Genomic DNA, 20,672 nt, shown 5'->3' with positions numbered 1-20,672 from the left:
GAGATTGTGACTGCAATTAAGGTTATAGGACATGTGTTTATGAGCATGGAACATATAAACATGGAGATAGATATGAGAAGAGGATATAAGAAACACAGGGACATTTCTGTCTTTTAACCAACATCTCATAATTTCTATGTGGGATCGGGTCTGATAAGAATTATTTAAATTATCATTTTTTCTGACTTTTATTTCAATTTACATTTGCAGAAGTAAATAAAATTCACTTTTATCAGCGCTCTCTAATCTAAATGGTAACCCTTGGATGGTGGACCGAACACAGTGACAATGCCAGAGATCTGGAGAATAAACGGAACGACGCCGTTTCGAACAGTGGCATGCTTGGCCCTTTCTTCGCCATAGATCAACTAGACAGTTAGAATGAATCGGAGTGCTGTTTCGAGCACCGATTGGAACTCCAGCTCCGGCCGTCGTTGCTCAGTGCTCGCTGGCACTCGGCTCCGCCGTCGTGTAGCCATCTACGGCTGCGTTTCAGGCCCGACGATTTCTTTGAAGTAAGTTCCAAAACCACCCACTTTCCTTGTTCGAGACCCCTTCTCTGATTCACCTTCGATGTCGTCCATTGCTTTCGTATGTTCTAGTTTCTTTATATGAAATGCTTTCTCCGGCGACAAAAGCTGTTGTCCACTGCTTTCAATAAAAATACGAGACTCTTCTCTATAGAACATAGCTTAACTGTATCGATATGAATGTGCGTGCCAGGAATTCTTTTCTTATGCGCTAAAACCATGGTCCTGTAAACACAATCCATTGATGAGGTCACTTGAGTAGTTTCTCCTTGCATATGCATTGACATTGGTTCAGACAGAATAATCACTGGCCAATACTTGGGTGCTTGTTTGAAATGAAAGCTAGTTTAAACATTGAGTAGATGCTCATTGTGAATGCGATTGTGCGGAATCCAAGTGGATCTACCTATTTTTACTTCAATTTTCTTTCAAACCGTTTTCACGAACCAAACTGACCTTAATGTAATTATAATTATAATTATAAGTTCCATTGCCGTGAAAGGGCGCAAGATTTGGGAATTCAACGTCCGATCATCCCACAGTTTATATTTATTTCTGCTCTGGGTTTTTCTGCCATTTGCGCTTGAGTTGGACTTTATTTCTCATTGTCTCGCTAAATTGTCTTGTTTATAGATGGAACAAGGGAGGCAGGTCTTCGAAGTCGACCTTCTTGAAAGGTATGCTGCAAAGGGGCGCGGAGTTATCACATGCATGACTGCTGGAAATGATGTCATTGTGATAGGAACTAGTAAAGGCTGGGTCATCAGGCATGATTTTGGGGTCGGCGATTCATATGGTAAAGTTTTAGTTTTACTTATAATTTCTGAGTACCAATTTTCCATCAGCTGTTAAAAGTTGCTATGCACTTGGAGGTAGAGATGTATTTATATCCACAGGTAGAAGTTGCAGCATCCGTGTCCTTTAATTTTTATTTCTATTTGGTACTTAAATTCATCGTGTTAAGTTATGTTCTTCTCAAGCTCAGGAGTTGTTACTAGTTTTAAAGAGGACCAGTTCTAGAAAGCTTGGCTTGATGCTAGAACCTGAAGTTGTTTCAGCAATTGGAATTTGGATATCTTACACCCCAATTTGCTTGATGAGAGTTTTTCCCCCTCCATTAGCTAGTGTTTAATATCTTATTCTGTTTTGGCAATATAGAATTCGATCTCTCTGCTGGCCGGCCTGGTGAGCAATCTATCCATAGGGTCTTTGTAGACCCTGGAGGCAGTCACTGTATAGCCACTGTTGTTGGTGCTGGAGGAGCTGAGACATTTTATACTCATGCAAAATGGACAAAGCCCCGAGTTTTAAGCAAGCTGAAAGGCCTTCTTGTGAATGCTGTTGCATGGAACAAGCAACAGATAACAGAAGGTAGTCGATCACTTTTCTCTCTCTTGCCAATTACTTGATAATTTATTTACAGCAAAGATTTTCCTACATCTATTTGTTTTTGGTGTTCTTTTCAATTTTTCAAAGCAGTTTCCACAAAGGAGTTCATTATCGGCACAGACAATGGCCAACTTCATGAACTTGCTGTGGATGAAAAGGACAAGAAAGAAAAATATATTAAGTTTCTCTTTGAATTAACAGAACTTCCAGAAGCTTTTATGGGTTTACAGGTACTTCTAGGTTTTGCTTGCTCTTTGTCCCAGTTCAATTTGTAAGAAAGATTCTATGGTTTCATTTCTTTTTGAGAAATTGAAGTGGCAGTCCTTTTAGTGTTGTTACTAAGGAACCATTGACTGGCTGATGTTCATTCTTTACAGATGGAGACAGCCAGCTTAATCAATGGAACTAGATATTATGTGATGGCTGTTACTCCAACACGACTTTATTCCTTCACTGGCTTTGGGTCACTGGAAGTATGTCGAATAACAATAAGTTTTCTAAACTTTGATTTTCCCTTAATTCCTTAGATTTTGTGTGATTATGAATTCATGAACAAATGAAAGATGCTCTGTTTGTTATTCTGATTATTTATATATTGCATGTTTTTGCTGCGCTATGACTGATTATTCATGATTAAATTTGATATGCAACTGTGTAGTTGTTAAAATTTCTTTTTGCTCACTTTGAATAACTTATTGCCAGGCTTTATTCATTTTCATGGTACTCTTCACTATCATCATCTGAGCTCTACTCTCACTTGATCAATGATCATGATATAATTGCAGGCTGTTTTTTCGAGTTATTTACATCGAACGGTACATTTCATGGAACTTCCTGGAGAAATACCAAACAGGCAAGTGGTTTAAATAATGGTACTTTTATGACCTAAGCACACACAACATAAAAATAAGAACAGATTTGGAGGCTAAAAGTTTGCTTGATTATTACAGTCTTTCTAATTAATTTTACATGCATTCAAGATTTCCCATATGATGCTTCTGTTTCTATTTGGTTTCTTTCAGTGAGCTGCATTTTTTCATTAAGCAACGAAGAGCTGTGCATTTTGCATGGCTTTCTGGTGCTGGTATTTACCACGGGAGTTTAAATTTTGGTGCCCAACATAGGTAAAATTTGACTTGGTATTATAACCACTCTCATTAATATTTGATGTTATATATTTTAATTCTGTGGATTCTTCGAATTTTAATTCAGGTGTGGTCTGTATACTTCATTAGTTTTTCTTAATATTTCTGTAAATGTTATTTTTTCATAAAATCCTTTCATGCTGTTGTTCCCCTTGGAGTCTATCTGTTTTTTCCTCCATTCTTTTGTTAACTTGTGCAGTTCTCTGAATGGGGATGAAAATTTTGTTGAAAGCAAGGCTCTTTTGGATTACTCAAAATTAGTGTCTGAAGGTGCAGAAGTAGTTAAACCAAGTTCTATGGCATTGTCTGAATTCCATTTCTTACTGCTAATAGGGAATAAGGTCAAGGTGTGTGTACTTGTCTATACAATTGTGTTCGCTTCATATTGCCTATGTAAAAACAGCTTCTTGTTGGTGGTTTTATGCATGTCTTCTAAGTTTAAACATTTGTAGGTTGTAAATAGAATTAGTGAGCACATCCTGGAGGAACTTCAGTTTGATCAAACTTCGGATGCAGCACCAAAGGGTATTATTGGACTATGTAGTGATGCCACTGCTGGTCTGTTCTATGCATATGATCAGAACTCTATCTTTCAGGTTTTTACCCTCTTATGAGTGCATCCTTTTGTTTTCTCAGGTTTAACTGGTAATCTATACTGCTTTTGGATGTGGTAATTTTAGGTGTCTGTTAATGATGAAGGTCGAGATATGTGGAAGGTATATCTTGACATGAAAGAATATGCAGCTGCTTTAGCAAATTGTCGTGACCCACTTCAAAGGGACCAAGTATATTTAATGCAGGTACTGGTCATTTATCTACATAATCTAAGCAATTGTTTATCTGGCTCCAGATTTTTTTCTCTTTTGAAATTTCTTACCATAAAGCAAAGTCTGGTCTTTGACCGGGACTTTTTTTGTGCAGGCTGAAGCTGCATTTTCCTCAAAGGATTTTCTTAGAGCTGCATCTTTCTATGCCAAAGTATGTTCTTTTTTTAAGTTGCTTATTTGGTTGCATTTAGTTTGTAAATTAATACATGAATTACCTTTACTTTGTGTCAATTACAATTGATTGAAAATCAATGTGCCAGTCCATTTAAACTCTCAACTTCAAAATACATAGAGCCATGTTATTTTTTGAATTTGTAATGCCATATCCTTACGCTAGGCCACTTGATATATTATACTAGTGCTGTTATTAAATTTAAATTTTTATAGTTGGAACCCTTTTTATGGCATTTGGTCTTATATGCATTGCAAAATTCTATTCAATTAATAATGACAATTTACCATTTATCATAAAGTCATGTCAAGTTGGACCAATGCCATATCTTTCGCTCAAGTAGTAATTTGGTTTTTATCATGGGAATGAGAGAAAATATGATAGTGATTTCATTTGCAGATTAATTATATTCTATCATTTGAGGAAGTCACTCTGAAGTTCATCACTGCTGGTGAACAGGTAATTTCCATATTGTTGCTCTCTTTAGCTATATGGAACTCCGGGGCTAGCCTTCTCTTGTCATCTTAAACCTGGATTTTTTTGACTGCACTACTGTCAGTTTGTTTTAATTACATATGTGAAAATTCACCGTTATATCTTCTTATTTGCAGGATGCTTTGAGAACTTTTCTATTGCGGAAACTTGATAGTTTAGCAAAAGATGATAAATGCCAAATAACAATGATATCCACATGGGCAACTGAGTTATACTTGGACAAGGTTCTTCTGAAATCTTGGCACTTGGAAGGACAATTTGGTCCTCATTTTTATTTTTCTTTATATCCTTTGCTATGCTCTAACCACATTGTCTGGTAATGGAAGAGAAGGATGCTTATTTTTATAAAATAATCCCAATCTCTTTTTAAACCTGACATGTATTCTCAGCATTTTGTGTTGCTACACACACACACACACACACACGCGCACACATTTTTTTTCACCAGAGCTCTGTCTATATTGACTGCAGAACTTTTTTGTGTAACTATAGCCTTGTCAAAAGAGTTAGAGGATGTGAAAGTTTATTCTTTGTTGGAGAAGCAAAATAATCCGAACCATCCATATGAAATGAAAAAATTGCCATGCCTGGCAGTAAACTGGCTAGTATCAGTTTATGATTTGGTTTTAGGAGTTGGGAGAGAGGGGAAAAAAAAGGAAATGCAAGGGTGCAATTTCTGGGACTCCTTTGAGATTTTTTTTTGGTGAAAGACTCCTTTGAGATTTTTGGAAAATAGAACTGCTACTTCAAATATATTCTTTACGGATTGAATTAGGACATTTTTTATTTTAAATTGATTTGCTTTCATATCCGATCTTTAGATAAATCGACTGCTTTTGGAGGATGACTCTGCTTGGGAGAATCACAACTCAGAGTACCAATCAATCATTAGAGAGTTCCGTGCTTTTCTCAGTGACTCCAAGGATGTATTGGATGAAACAACAACGATGAAACTTTTGGAAAGGTATAGTTTGGTTTATACTTGATACAAATACTTCAATGTGTCTTTTCTTCAATTTTATCAGGACAATTACTTTAGATAACACAGTTGAGTGCTCTCAACTCTTTATATTATGATGAATTCAGAGAAGAAAACGTTCTTTGATCTTTTGTTCTATTATGCAAAAGATTGCTACAAAATATAAAGGGAGCGTTGACCACATGACAAGCTGATCAATCCCACAAAAGAAATAAGACATGTACAGCGGTTAAGAATAATAATTAGCCAATGGATAATGACACAAAAGAAAATAAGATAATTACACCAGAAAACATATATGAAACGAATAAAATCCTTCTAGAAAGGTCAGGAAGCCAACAACAGGAGGCTTGAGATTCCAACTTGTAAAGTTTACCATTGTATGAAAAAATGAGACAAAAAGCCAAGAGTGTGCTTTAAGTAGTCGTAAGAGGTACATGGCTGCTGCTCGATTTGAACAGTTTGTAGCCTTGATTCCTTTGATTGCTATAGTGAAACTTCCTTAGGGAAACTGTTATATTTCTAAGATGCGTCCTTGGATTTTTTGAATTTTTGTCTATGGATGAAGTGTATGTAGTTGACTGTCACACGGATGCTTTGTTCAGCTCCTGTTTAATTTTGTATCTCCTGAAATTGCAAATTGAGAACAGGAACTAGAACACAATTTGTTATTTTTAAAGAACGAAGTATTGGTTTATTGATGTCTTTTTGTGGAAGATGCTATATGTAAATATCAAAACATGAAAATATTAACTCCTTTTTGTCGTGCATGCATGGATACTGTGCGCACGTTTTCAAAAAGGTTCAAGTATTATTTGGCTCTAAGTGGATCATACCAACTAACCCTAACCCTATGCATTTTATTTTTCAGTGATATTGAGTTTTAATGCCTTGTACTTGAATCCAAACGCCATCAATATTTCAAAGTCATTCTGCAGTTAATTTTCATGTCACTTTGGCAGTACAGAGTTGATGTTAGAAGTATCAAATCCAAGCGCATTTATTTGGGCTTAGATATTTCCAGTAATTGTTATTATTAAGTTTTTTTTAAATGTTTAATTAAGAAGTTTTTACAGTCAGATTAAATCTGATTAGTATTTTATCTTTGTCTAGATTTTTCTTGCTGTGTGTTAGATTACCCCTAGTTTAGACCCTATTTATGTATTGCTTCATCAGTAATGGACAGCAAGCTGAGAAACATTTTTACTCAGCCTATTTTCTACAGTTGAAATCTTGGTTAAAGGTATCTTGTACGCTACCATCATTTTATAATTCTACTTTTGTAATTTTCAACAGTTATGGAAGGGCTGAAGAATTGGTTTATTTTGCTAGCCTAAAAGGCCAATATGACATTGTTGTCCATCATTACATTCAGGTGGTTTAATTTTTACTCAGGTTCCAGTTCCTGATCTCTTTTGTTGTTAAAATATAAAATCCATGAGTGGTTTTCTCTACCTTATTCCTTCTTAATGCTTCTTATTGTGGGTTTTCAATTCAGCAAGGAGAAGCGAAAAAAGCATTGGAAGTGCTCCAGAAACCTGCTGTGCCTGTAGACCTTCAGGTACCGTTCAAGCTCTAAGATTTGGGCTGTGATGGTCTATTTGCCTATTCTATCTTGCTTCCTGAGCTTATGTGGTTGCTACTCTGATTATAGGTTGGAGCATAGTAATTACTGTTTAAAAAATCTTACAAAGTAAATGTTGGGTTCATTATGCAGTACAAGTTTGCTCCAGATCTTATTGCTCTTGATGCATATGAAACTGTGGAGTCATGGATGGCTACGAAGAACCTGAACCCAAGGAAACTTATTCCTGCAATGATGCGTTACTCAAGTGAACCTCATGCAAAGTATAGCTTATTCACTTCTGTGTGCCTATCACACTGTGCAGAAAAGAGTTCATAAATTTTCTTTTCTTTTTTTCTTCATGTGGCATGCAGGAATGAGACGCATGAAGTCATCAAATATCTTGAATATTGCGTTCATAGGTTGCATAATGAAGACCCTGGAATTCATAACCTGTTGCTTTCTTTATATGCAAAGCAGGTTGAATAGTTTACTCGTTAGATTGATGTGCTTTTTATATCATGATTATGGTAACTTTCTCAGATTCTGATTGCATCATGGTATCATAAAGGTGCAATATCTAGATGGAAAGATGTGTACTATCATGGGATAAATGGTTGTTATTAATCAGTCATGGCTGAGATGCCTTTGTATGGAATTAGTAATCTCTGCCTGGTTTATGTCATGCACTTGAATTCTGAAATTCTTCTAATATTTAATATCAAGTTTAAAACTGAAATGTCATGGTTGAGCCGGCATTTGTAAACATATAGCAAATTTATATCAATCCACATTAAATTATTCTTATGTATGAAAACAAAAGCCTTCATCTTTACTGTGTGTTCATCATTAAAATGTTTTAGCATGATTTTTATTAGTATATATGCACCCGGCCTTCTTCACAAAATCATATGCAACATGGAAATATCTATTGACACTTGATTTTGAGTCTTAGAAGTTGTATCATTTCTTATTTCCTTCAGGGGAAATTTGGTTTGTCTTCATGAGATCTGAAGAAATGGAGGACTTATTTTGTTTGCACGAGACTTTAGGCATATATGTATTTCACGTAGGTTTCCTTGCTAATGACCAGGAAGATGATAGTGCACTTCTTCGATTCCTACAATGCAAATTTGGAAAAGGACAAGAAAATGGCCCCGACTTTTTCTATGATCCTAAGTATGCTTTACGTCTTTGCTTAAAGGAAAAACGAATGCGTGCATGTGTTCATATATACAGCATGATGTCTATGCACGAAGAGGCTGTTGCTCTTGCACTCCAGGTAACAGTAATGCTTTTAGTTCTTGCAGTCCAATCTATCATAGGCATTCTTGCAATAATAATTTAGTTTAGTTCAAATATCAGCTTTATGAAAGTTTTGATATGTTGGATCAGTTTTAGACATGTCTTCTGAGGATGCTGGTGGTAGCATAACATTTTCATTAAGTTCATGAACAATTCATGGATGAAATCCTGAATATATTTGTGTCCGGTCCTTGGCTCAAATAATGCCTTCCATTGGAAAAGTATTTGGACTACTGGTGTGTTGACAGCTTTAGGCTTCGATCTGTCTTTTTTAAATTCCCCCTACTCCATTCTGGCTGGATTCTGACTGTGATGGCTAAAGCCCAAAGGCTGCAGTCATCCTGTAATCATGGAGCTCTTCAAGATCTATGTAAAAAGTTAAGCCATTTTGAAATAGAGGTCCTCTGATTTGTGATGTCTTCACTGCTTATGCATGAAAGATAATTTGAAGTCTTTTACCTTTCTGTAATTCTTTCTTAAGATTTTTGGGATTCTGTAGAGAAAGTCGCTTTATTTTGTGTTAGGTTGATCCAGAGCTAGCTATGGCTGAAGCTGATAAAGTTGAAGATGATGAAGACTTGAGAAAGAAGCTTTGGCTCATGATTGCCAAGCATGTTGTTGAACAAGAAAAAGGAACCAAAAGAGAAAATATAAGGAAGGCAATCGCATTTCTTAAAGAAACTGATGGCCTGTTAAAGATTGAGGATATACTACCCTTCTTCCCAGACTTTGCCCTGATAGATGACTTCAAGGTATGGCTAATTTTCGCTCTACTTTTTCCACCTACATTGATTAATTTCAGACTCCGGCTCTAGTCTGATCAATACATTCGATGGTACTAATTTTAACACGAAATCTGTAGTGCCCCCACAAGTAAGGCACGATGAGCATCTCACTGGAAAGTGTAGAGAGGATGGAGAAAATAACCCATTCCTTTATTACTCGTCTAGGATCAAAGAATACAAAACGTTCATTTAGAATTTTTTACATCATACCCTTATGATCTTGTGTATAAAAGATAAATAATATAATCACCTATGCTTGTAACAAGTTCATTTGATATGAGATAAGAATCCATTGTATGGTGAGGCATTCGATCCACGTATATTCACTACAAAGGAAAAACGAACTTGATTGGTAATTGAAATTTATTAAGCGAATTGAACCCTCCAAATTGATCTTTTTGGGTTTTAATCACCATAATTTTACTAGTGGATCGTGTATAAAACGTGATTATTGTCAGCCCAAGCATATGCTACTTTTGAGAAAGTAATAAGCCGTGACCGTTCAGACATCTTGGCAATGTTATATTGTCTTTTTTTCCTTTTGTGATGTATCTGAAGAATATAGGATCCTTTTATGCCAAGTATTTCTGTGCTTATGATAATTATATTATTGAACTTATTTTTTCTGATTTCCTTCATTGGGGAATTTGTCTGAATGAATGCAGGAGGCTATCTGCTCATCATTGGAGGATTACAACAAACAAATTGAACAGCTGAAGCAAGAGATGAATGATGCAACACATGGTGCTGACAACATCAGAAGTGATATCAATGCACTTGCTCAGAGATATGCTATTATTGATCGGGATGAGGAATGTGGGGTATGGATCTTCCCAGTAGTTGTGATAGAGCAGCGCCTCTTTCATTTCAAATTGTTCAGATTTTGACTTGGTCATCAGATATATTTAATCTTTTTCTGGCCTAACATTAGATGTATTAAATCTGACCTGCATTAGTTTTGCTGCTCACTGCATACTCAGGTCAGGACTAACTTGTCTCTACATGCTCAAGTTTGGGCTCACTTTTGAATTTGCTTCATAGGTATGTCGACGAAAAATTCTAACTGCTGGCAGGGAGTACGGCACAGCTCGTGGTTTTACATCAGTAGGACCGATGCCTCCCTTTTATGTCTTTCCATGTGGACATGCCTTCCATGCACAATGCCTGATTGCCCATGTGACTCGTTGCACTGATGAAGCCCATGTAAGTACAATATCGTTTCCTCCTATTTATTATTAGACATCTCATAATGACTTTTCTCCTGTACTGCCTTAAATTTTATCATTCTCAACAAGATCTTTATTTGTCGGCGAGGTCAGTGAATTATGCCATTCAAGTTTACCTTTTTTTTCCCCAACAAAGAAAACAAATTTGACAAATTTTAAAGGCAATTATCTCTGGGTGTTAGGGAAAAAAAAATGAGTAGATTTGGCTCTTAAGGAGTTGATAGGGGTCAGTACTCTTGGTTTCCTGGAAGCAAACCATGGGAGAATACTCCTTTTTCCCCGTTTACCCTGAGTTTCTTGAATTTTTGTAATGAATTCATTAAATTAAAAGAAAATACACTATGCTGTCGCTCAAAAATGCTGCCTGCACCTCAGTTTTGTGGTCTGACTTGTAAGAGTTCGGTACATGTATGAAACATGAAGTTGTGATCTGAGCGTAGATATCTAGTTTTCATGATAACCTAGTTGACATTTGAGAATGAAACTTGATCTCGTTTTATTGGCTATGAAGAAAAACAGCTTCATCTTCACTGTACTTGGAAATGCTTAATACATGATTGGGATAACCCCTTGTTACCTATTATTACTATGGGATGCATATCGTATTTTCGGTCAGCATGCTAGTTGAAGGTGCTGAGGGGCTGGTATTCAGGCTAGTGTCTCTCACAACACGAGAGATGCTGCCAGAGGGCGCTTTTCTCTGCTTTCTAGGAGAGCACCTTCATTCTCACCTCTCTTGATCATTTGGCGTATATAAAAAGCTATCTTCATTTGGCTTGTCTAATGTTTAATTATTAATGGGACCACATTGCTTCCCATAGCAGTGTAATTGCCCCTATCCTAAATTAATATTCATTCTTATTATAGCTTTATCAACATTTTAAACTGAATCTAATGGAATTTGTGAATGTTGCAGGCTGAGTACATACTGGATCGGCAAAAGCAGCTTTCTTTGATGGGTGGTGAAGCAAGGAGGGACTCCAATGGTGCCCTTTCTCCTGAAGACTCAACCATACCTAGCATGAGCCCAGCAGACAAGGTTTGTTCAGAATATTTTGTTATTATGCATTAAGTAACAGGTATAAGATGAAATTGGGGAAAAACTTGCGCTGTGGTTTTGTTGTTGATCTTCATTCTGAATTCTACATATTCCTTGTTTTTTTAATTGTACATTCTCGTGGTGTTATGGCGTATACTTGACTGCTGGAATCACTCTTGAAGAAAATCAATCTATAACTATTATTTTATTTTCCATTTTATGCGTGAGCATTTTGGCGCACTCTACATTACACCAACAAATGCTTAAACTTGAATGAAAAATGTGAAGTTAGCAAATGTACTGATAGTTAAATTGATGGCAGCTCCGATCACAATTGGATGATGCAATAGCCAGTGAATGCCCATTCTGTGGCGAGCTGATGATCAAAGAGATTTCTTTGCCTTTCATCCTTCCCGAGGAATCGCAGCATGTTGTGTCGTGGGAGATAAAACAAAATGTTCATGTTGGAAGTCAGAGAAATATCCCTCTACCTGTATGATAGACTAGGATGCTGCGTGCTTGCTGCTACTTGCTTCTGGTTCACTGTTATGCTTAAAACTTCCGATGGCACGGGTTGGAAGGCTGGAACTCAATGGAATAGGATGTTTCATGGAGTGTGTTGGTTGTGTTTCTTTCAATACATGTATATGTGTGTGTGTGTGTGTTGTTTTCATTTATGAGAATTTTCATTCTGACCCCATATTGTAATTCATACACCCAATGCCCACTACAAATCGGTTCTCGGCATGTTTTTCCCCTTGAGGTCAGTCTCTTGATATGTACTTTTTTGTAACTAATCGTTGCACTAATGTATTTTTGGGCATTGTGTTATTAGTAAGCTTCCTCGTCCCAAGGTTGCGTTCTTCCTTTCTTCTTATTATTTTTACTTTTTCTTCAATCAGCGATTGTATTCTTCCTTGCTCAATACAAGATGCCTCATCAGTTAACAGTTATAGCTCCAGAACCCGCATGAATGAAGCATCCCAGCTATGTGAATGATGTCAAATCCTGAACCATTATCTCATGTGGAAGCAACTCAATCCCATCTTTTATATTCATCAATAATATTTTAAAGTGAATGTATAAATTAAATGTTGATTTTTATATCTAATAACTTTTTTGTATGTTATCTGCATCTAAATAGGTTGTAATTGAACCTGGTGATTGTGTTATCTAACTGACCCGATAAATCATTTTGATTGGTCAGAAGCGTGAAAGTTCCTCCATCATTTGCCAGTGACTCTTGAGAGCATAGAACTTCTAAAAAGAATTGGAGCAGCAATAGATGCAATTATCATTATCCTCAAAAGTACAGTCTCCAGTCGGAGAAATTACAACCTAAAAGACCAAGCTTCCCTCAACGATTAGAGTTCAACTTTTTTCGGGCCAAACTATTACAGTTCTACGTTGAAGTTTAAACACAACAACCATTCATCCACTACCGAAGTTGGTCAACCCCTTTTTTGACCCAATCGGTATCCGTCAAACACGATTCGGATCAAATCTCTATCAACATATATTATCTCCGGCGACCTTGGCTCTACATATCAGCCCTCACCCCAGCAATTCAAGTACATGACTTTTCGCAGAGAATCGTCGGCTTGCCTTCATCAGCAATCGTCATCACAGTTCTCCATGAATCCATGAACATTTGATCCCATCATGCCAGACAATAGTCTAAGATCCGACGAGTCTCAGGCGAAGGACAACCTTCTTCGGTTTTGTTGAATGGACTTAAGGCTGGTTATGCACTTTTGGCCAGGGTACTAACGTGTGGCGGCCATCCAAACACTGCTTGGGCAACTCATATTTCTGGCTTATCAAGATATCTTCACGAAAATAATTCGGAAACGTTGGATAATTGAGAGGGGGAGAGGAGCGCGTAGACACTGTCATTTATAGAGGAAGAAGAGACGAGAAATTTAAGCATTAACAAAGGTTGAGGAGCAGCCATTCGCGTTGCAGTTTAGCCAACCTTCTTCACGGGTGATCTGTGTCAAAACAACAGCAACATTCCTTCTTCCTATTAATTTCTGATTGTGTGTATATGAGCTGAGGAAAAGACTACCCTACTAACTTCGGCCCATTTTCAACCCAACATTCTCATTCCTGTGAATGTAAACCTCAGGGTGGTGGTAGAGCCTGGAGACAGTCACTGTACAACAGAAGGTAGTTGATCCCTTTTCTGTCTGTTGCTAATTACTTAATCATTTATTTACAAAAAGATTTTCCTACATTAACATGAACTTTTTGAAAATTTTTTGACGTAATAGGAATTACAAAAAATCATGCCAACCTCAACATATATGTATGTGTGTGTGTGTGAGCAAATTGTCAAAAGCATTATGCACTGTTGTTTTTCAAGTTTGCACAGTGCTTTCCTATGCTCTGCTGCAAATCCAAATATAGCAAGAGCTGGATATCAGGGATTCAAGGGCTTTTTTAATCTAGATGCTATAAACAGTACGAAAAAACACCAAAATGCGACAACGTCAAAAGTGTTCACTATATTGCTATATTTGAAATCATTCTTACAAATAACGAGTTGCAAGTTGTATACCAACTAGTTTTTGCGAAAAACAATTTGTAGCATAATCTGACAAAAGTAAAATAGTTCACGTAAAAAAACAATTCATTTCAAAATCAAAAAGTGAAATTGTTCATGTGAAGAATAATTTCACTTTTACCGCAACATTTTTACATAAGAGAATCTGGCCATCTGCATTTTCCTTTTGTGAGAGAATCCATATGTATTTTTTTTCCCCAATGCTGGAAATATTCACTTTGTCATGTCAACTCTTCCTCCCCAAACAAACCCATTTTCTTTGCATGTTCAACTTTGCTTTCTTACTCCATTTTCTTTCTTCCGAGGTTACTCTTCTTCCTCTCTAGTTCATTTGCTCAACCTTCATCGTTCTCTTGCTTTTTGATTTGTTTCATTCTTGCTTCCCAACACTTGATAGGTTTTTTTACTCCTGTAATGGGTACGTTGTCTCTTTTCTATTTTTTTAGTTTGCCACTAATATTTAGTTTAATTTTTCATATATACTACAATTAATGAACTAATATTTTATTATTCTAATCTTGGGATGATGAAAGGCGAGTTCAACAATTTGGAATATTTATATTTTGTCTAAACTAGATGCCTCCTATTATTATATGGTTTTAACATCTCAAGATTTTGATTTACGTTAGAATCTTTTTTTAAGTATGTGATTTTTTTTTTCCTCATGGAAGTATATCATTACTTTTTTCGTGAACAGTATATGGTTATTTCTTTGTGATAGAACTTGTGTAATTTTATTTGGGGCAACTTTTATCCACTTTTAGCCATGTTTATATTATTTGTGAAAAGACTAGTTTGGTAGGGTAAAACTGACTATAAAATCACATATGTAGTGTATATAATAAGTAATAAAGTGAGCTACACAAATGAATTGAACTATTGCTTCCAGATAATTTTTTAGGTTAAAATAGGGTGTAACTAGCGTAAAAAATCTCAAATGAAAGAAGGACCCTTATGAAATTTTTTTCCTTTGTTTTTTAAAATTTTGATGCTTTTTTAATTTTCTTTAAAAATGATCAATTTTTATGGGTATAAAATTAAAGGAATGATGTTATTAAACTGATCAATTTTAAATAATAATAAAAGATAAAAATTATAAATTAATAGAATGAAAAATTTTAAATATAAAAATAAATCTGAATGATGTTATTTTTTCAATATTTATTATTCTTTAAATTAATGAAAATATTAAGAGATATATATATCTAATTTGTAATGGTATATATTCAAATTAATTAAATATGTTTATATGAATTTAGATACATTTATTAAATATATATATATATATATATATATCGTAACAAAAATATAAAGAAAGAGAGATTTGAAAAGAAAAAAGAGAAAGAGAAATCAATTGAAATCAAGTGATGAAGTTTTGATTTTTCAAATTATTCATTAGAAGAATGATTTTTGTTCACTTCATGCAAATCATTATTTGTTTTTAAGAAATCAATCACCAGAATGACAATTTTAGAAAATGTTCATCCCGAGAATGTTGAAATATTTTTAAAATGAAGAGATGTGTTTTTGAAAAGTCATGTCTTTATATAAATTTATTAAATTAATAAATTTATATGAGGGGTTATGTCTTCATATAAATTAATAAATTTATTTCAAGAGTTGTGTTCCCATATAAATTAATATATTTATATAAAGGGTTATGTAGGAAGTTAAAACACTAAAAGACCCTACATATTAAATACATTGTATTTATTTAAATTATGTTGGTTCATGAACCAACATATGGTTGTGAGTTTTTATTAATAAGGTATCATTCTAAAAGGTATCTCTTTAATACATCATTTCATGATCTATATAAACCCCTCACCATTACTTCATTTAGAGATAACACAACAAAAATACTAAAATCAAACTCATTGCCTTTGTTTTTGAGTGCACGCAGAGATAGAATCAAATCATCATTTTGTAAAAACCATTGTTGTTTTTATTTGAATCTTGAAAGTGCAATCCATATTTAAGGGTCTTTGTTGTATCTTGAAAGAAATTTGTCAGACATCGCAACTTGCACCTTATAAGATAAGAATATATAGGGTCGAATTAAGCCTAAAAGAAAGTATTGTCCACGCTTTGAAGACATCGTGCACCATTTTCTTTTTCATCTCTTCTTGTACTCTTCAGAGAACCATTCCTGCCAAATGGAGAATGATTTTACCTGTAGCATTTTGATAATTTCTTTCCATAAAATAGTATTTTGGTATTTTGTTTTACTCTTGTTAGGTTTTCAGTTTTAAAAAAAAATCGGATTCAAGCTTGCTATTAAACTCAGCTGGCTTTTCATTTTTCACACAAGAATTTCTAGGGTTAAAGTGCAAATTTTTTTCCAAAGTTTTCTCTAAGAAGTACTAGGATCTCTAGAGTTTTTTTTGGAAGTAAATTTGCCAGAAAAATTTAAATTTGTAGTAATATTACTCCCTAACATTAAAAATGCTAGTATTACTATTTAACTGTCCATGTTAATTTTTTAACAATGAGAAACAGTATTGATATGATATTAAATTTTGAGGCAAATATGCTCCAAAATAAACTTTTGAGTACCTAACACTCCTAAGTGAAAACTTCTAGAGTAAATTTGCATTCTAACCCATTTTTCACTTTCAAGCTCAAATCAATAGAACCTCGTTGCTTGTTATTGCTATATCCCCGAATCCTTCGTTGCAAATTTTGGGATTAATTTAAACATTAACCATGAATCTTCTCTTCTTTATCGGCAAACTAGACAAAGTCATGCATTGGATAAGGAACAAGCATGTATTGGTTGTTAAAACACACGGAAAAAGATGTGATTGAGACTAGTATTTTGAGTTATGCACTGAGGACTGTTGTTGTTGGAGTTAGCATATGTGTGGATCTTTAACATGAACAAATCCCACATTACTTGAGAGAGTAAAAGCACAAGAATATAAATACTAACTTGTATTCTTAAACTAGTGAATAGGCCTAAAAAAAGAGGAGATTGAGTGCATAACAATGGACAATTAGAGGCAAACGCAGTGAAAAATCCTAGCACGATTATATGGCTTGACGAAAGTTTTGTCCTAAATCCAAAACAAAAATAATTCTGTTATAGGAGAAGACTTAGGTCCATTTTTCTTATCTTTGTTATAGCCAATGCTCTAGTCAAATCTTAATATTTAGGATTTCTCTCAATTTATCATTTACTTAAACATAATAGGTTATAACTGTATTTATGATAAAACCCAAATATGAAGTCTGTCTTTTGGAAAGAAGGTTCAAGTTTGCTTTAGATGTTTTCACTTAAGAGTGTTGGGCGCCTAAAATTTTTTTGAAGTGCATATTTATTCTGAAAATTTCAAATCATAGTAATTTTGTCCTCCAGTCCTCCATCATTAAAAAACAATGTTGACTGCTAAAATAGTGATATTAGCTATTAATATTTTCACAATAGACAGCAAAATTGCTACAATTTTAAATTTTCAGGACAAATTTACATTAAAAAAAAAAACTTTTGGGTGTTTGACACTTATAAGTAGAAACTTTTGGACAAATTTATTCCTTGACCCTTGGAAATTGGAATGGAGCAAATGAATACTACTAATTTAGCACATGCATTTAATATACAAGATTTCGTCCACAAAATACACACCCAAGATTTAATAAGTATTTCATTCATTGAACCAAGTATCGTGCTCTTCAAGCTAAAATAGGAAAAAAAATCACAATTTTCTTGACCAAAAAACTCAAAATTTTATATAACAAATATTTTTAATTTATACAAGGTTTTAGCTTGGTTCTTTAATTTTAAAAAGTGTATTTTTATTTTTATTGCCAACATATTTTTAGTCTTTTAAGTTTCAACTGTAAATTTGTTAAAAAAATAATGATATTGAAATCTTAAATATTGATAAAATATTTCAAATATTAACGTATTAAATCTAATTTTTAAAACAACCATAATTATTATAAAAAAAATCATTTAAGACTGATAATTTTAGAATTAAAAAACTAAAACTATACATATACTTTGTAAAGTTGAGATATGAAGAACCAAATATGTAATTTGCATTATATATATAATTTGTTTTTGGCCAACCTTTGTATATTAGTGATGGAGCTGAGTGAGATGGATTCTTTTCTTTTCCCCTTAAAAAATTGAGGGCTCATCAGACATTCACGGGAAAAAAAAAAAAAACAGCATTGGATAAATATCCCTATTTAGATTTGAGAATGTTCAAGTCTAATGTGTTATTATTGAATATATTCTTTATGAAAAAAGGAAAAAAGAAAAAGTAAATAAAAAGAAGACAATAATAATTTAATTTTAGTATTTTCAGGAAAAAACAAGTATTATTTGTTCGTAGGATGACAATAACATGAATCCAACCAGGATCACGTAGCTTGACCTACGTTTTGTCCTAAATCCAAAACAAAAATAATTTTGTTATAGGGGAAGACTTAGGTCCATTTTTCTTATCTTTGTTATAACCAATGCTCCAATCAAATCATAATATTTAGGCTTTCTCTCAATTTATCATTTACTTAAACTTAATAGGTTATAATTGTATTTATGATAAAACCAAATATGAAGTTTGTCTTTTGGAAAGAAGGTTCAAATTTGCTTTAGATGTTTTCATTTAAGAGCGTTGGGCGTTTAAAAGTTTTTTTAGGTGCATATTTGTTTTGAAAGTTTAAAATCATAGTAATTTTGTTCTCTATCATTAAGAAAAATGTTGACAGCTAAAATAGTAATATTAACTATTAACATTTTTACAGCAAAGAACAAAATTGCTACGATTTTAAATTTTCAGAATAAATTCGTATTCAAAAGGACCAACTTTTGGATTTTATGAGTAAAAACTTTTGGACAAATTTGTTTCTTGACCCTTCGAAATTGGAATGGAGCAAATGAATATTACTAATTTAGCACATGCATTTAATATACAAGATTTCGTCCACAAAATACACACCCAAGATTTCGCAAGTATTTCATTCATTGAACCAAATATCGTGCTCTTCAAGCTAAAATAGGGGGGGAAAATCACAATTTTCTTGACCAAAAAACTCAAAATTTTATATAAACAAATATTTTTCATTTATACAAGGTTTTAGCTTCGTTCTTTAATTTTAAAAAGTGTATTTTTAATTTTTTTAATTTTTTTTGCCAACATATTTTTAGTCTTTTAAGTTTCAACTCTAAATTTGTTAAAAAAAAATAATGATATTGAAATCTTAAATATTGATAAATATTTCAAATATTACCGTATTAAATCTAATTTTTAAAACAATTATGATTATTATAAAAAATGTCATTTAAGACTATAATTTTAAAATTAAAAAACTTAGACTATACTTATACTTTTTAAAGTTGAGACATAAAGGACCAAATATGTAATTTTGCATTATATATATATATATATATATATATTTTGGCCAACCTTCATATATTAGTGAAGGAGTTGACTGAAATGGATTCTTTTCTTTTCCCCTTAAAAAAATTGAGGGCTCATCAGACATTTACAGAAAAAAGAAAAAAGAAAAACAGCATTGGAGAAATATCCTTATTTAGATTTGACCTTATTAAAAAAGGAAAAAGAAAGCAATAATAATTTAATTTTAGTATTTCCAGGAAAAAAAACAAGTATTATTTGTTCGTAAGATGACAATAACATTTTTTTAAAAAAAATTTTGAGCGTGGCAGGAATTAAATAAATCATTCCAGCCTCAACATATATATATATATATTTATTAAAGGTAATATAAATCACGAAATGTATCTATGATGACTTTTAGGTTTTCCTTTTTACAATGCATGAATTAGAAAATTTAATACGTTCAAATAAGCTTATACTAGTAATTATTAAAATGAACAGATTTTCATCAATAATTGACGATAAGTGCTGGCCAAAAAATAAAAATAAAAAAATAAAGAAATTGATCTAATAAGATTCTCCATTAAGTAGAAATGATTAGTGTTCTAGAATCACTAGTAGCTACTACTATATATACAAACACAGGAGAAGGTGAGAAAATTAATTAATTCATTGAGCCCCAAATCAAATCACATCTAAAACAACCAACGTAGCAAAAATGGCTTCAAGCAAAGTGGCAACAACGATCTTCCTGGGATTAATGTTGTTTGTGATAGTTGCAGAAGTTGGAGAAGCACAATCACCACCATTGTCGCCTAATTTCTGCTACCAAACATGTCCTAGCCCTAAATGCGACCCCAAGGAAGGAGATTGCGAGAACACTTGTATTAGAAGCTGCGAAGAAATTACAAGTTATCCTACTTGTGCTAGTTGTTGCCAAGCAAGGTGTGGACATTAAAGGAAGAAGCTCATATCATAGGGCGCCTAAGTTTATTATGTGAACTTCTACTTATGATTATATATGCTTTAGTTTGTTCCTTATTCTCTTTTCATAAAAATAAAATAAAATGCTTGCATATATGCAAAAGTATTCTTGACGATTGTGAGTTTTTTTTTCCAGTTTTATTTGTTTGAAAGAAATCGTTGCTATTTATAAAATTTCCCAGCAAGAAAAGTTAACTTTCTCAAATCTCAACGTGCACGAGGTAATAAAAAAACTTTAGTCTTGTTAGGGTGTTTGGCAATACGATGAAACCATGGTTTTGAGACCAAACCATGATTTGGGTTTCAAATTTGCCAAAC

The 20,672-nt window shown here is 33.6% G+C and overlaps 1 protein-coding gene across 1 annotated transcript; it reads left to right on the top strand.

Annotated features, from left to right (window-relative positions):
* The first annotated feature begins 413 nt into the window (after positions 1-413).
* LOC114714954 (vacuolar sorting protein 18) lies at positions 414-12,319 on the top strand. Its single transcript, XM_028899751.1, has 24 exons — positions 414-515; positions 1,164-1,326; positions 1,689-1,901; positions 2,010-2,149; positions 2,297-2,392; positions 2,705-2,772; positions 2,942-3,043; positions 3,264-3,411; positions 3,517-3,660; positions 3,745-3,864; positions 3,986-4,042; positions 4,463-4,522; positions 4,675-4,782; positions 5,380-5,522; positions 6,834-6,912; positions 7,036-7,098; positions 7,255-7,385; positions 7,476-7,581; positions 8,195-8,383; positions 8,931-9,158; positions 9,857-10,012; positions 10,233-10,394; positions 11,334-11,456; positions 11,779-12,319. The coding sequence occupies exons 2-24, from the start codon at positions 1,164-1,166 to the stop codon at positions 11,953-11,955; spliced, it is 2,976 nt and encodes a 991-aa protein (XP_028755584.1). The 5' UTR covers positions 414-515; the 3' UTR covers positions 11,956-12,319.
* Positions 12,320-20,672: the final 8,353 nt, after the last annotated feature.

The sequence above is a fragment of the Neltuma alba genome, unplaced genomic scaffold (assembly GCF_004799145.2).
Source record: "Neltuma alba isolate B1F8T4 unplaced genomic scaffold, ASM479914v2 tig00011557_pilon, whole genome shotgun sequence".
In the NCBI taxonomy this organism is placed as follows: Eukaryota; Viridiplantae; Streptophyta; class Magnoliopsida; order Fabales; family Fabaceae; genus Neltuma; species Neltuma alba.
The sequence above is the reverse complement of the archived record's forward strand: the minus strand, read 5'-3'. Positions and strand labels throughout refer to the sequence as shown.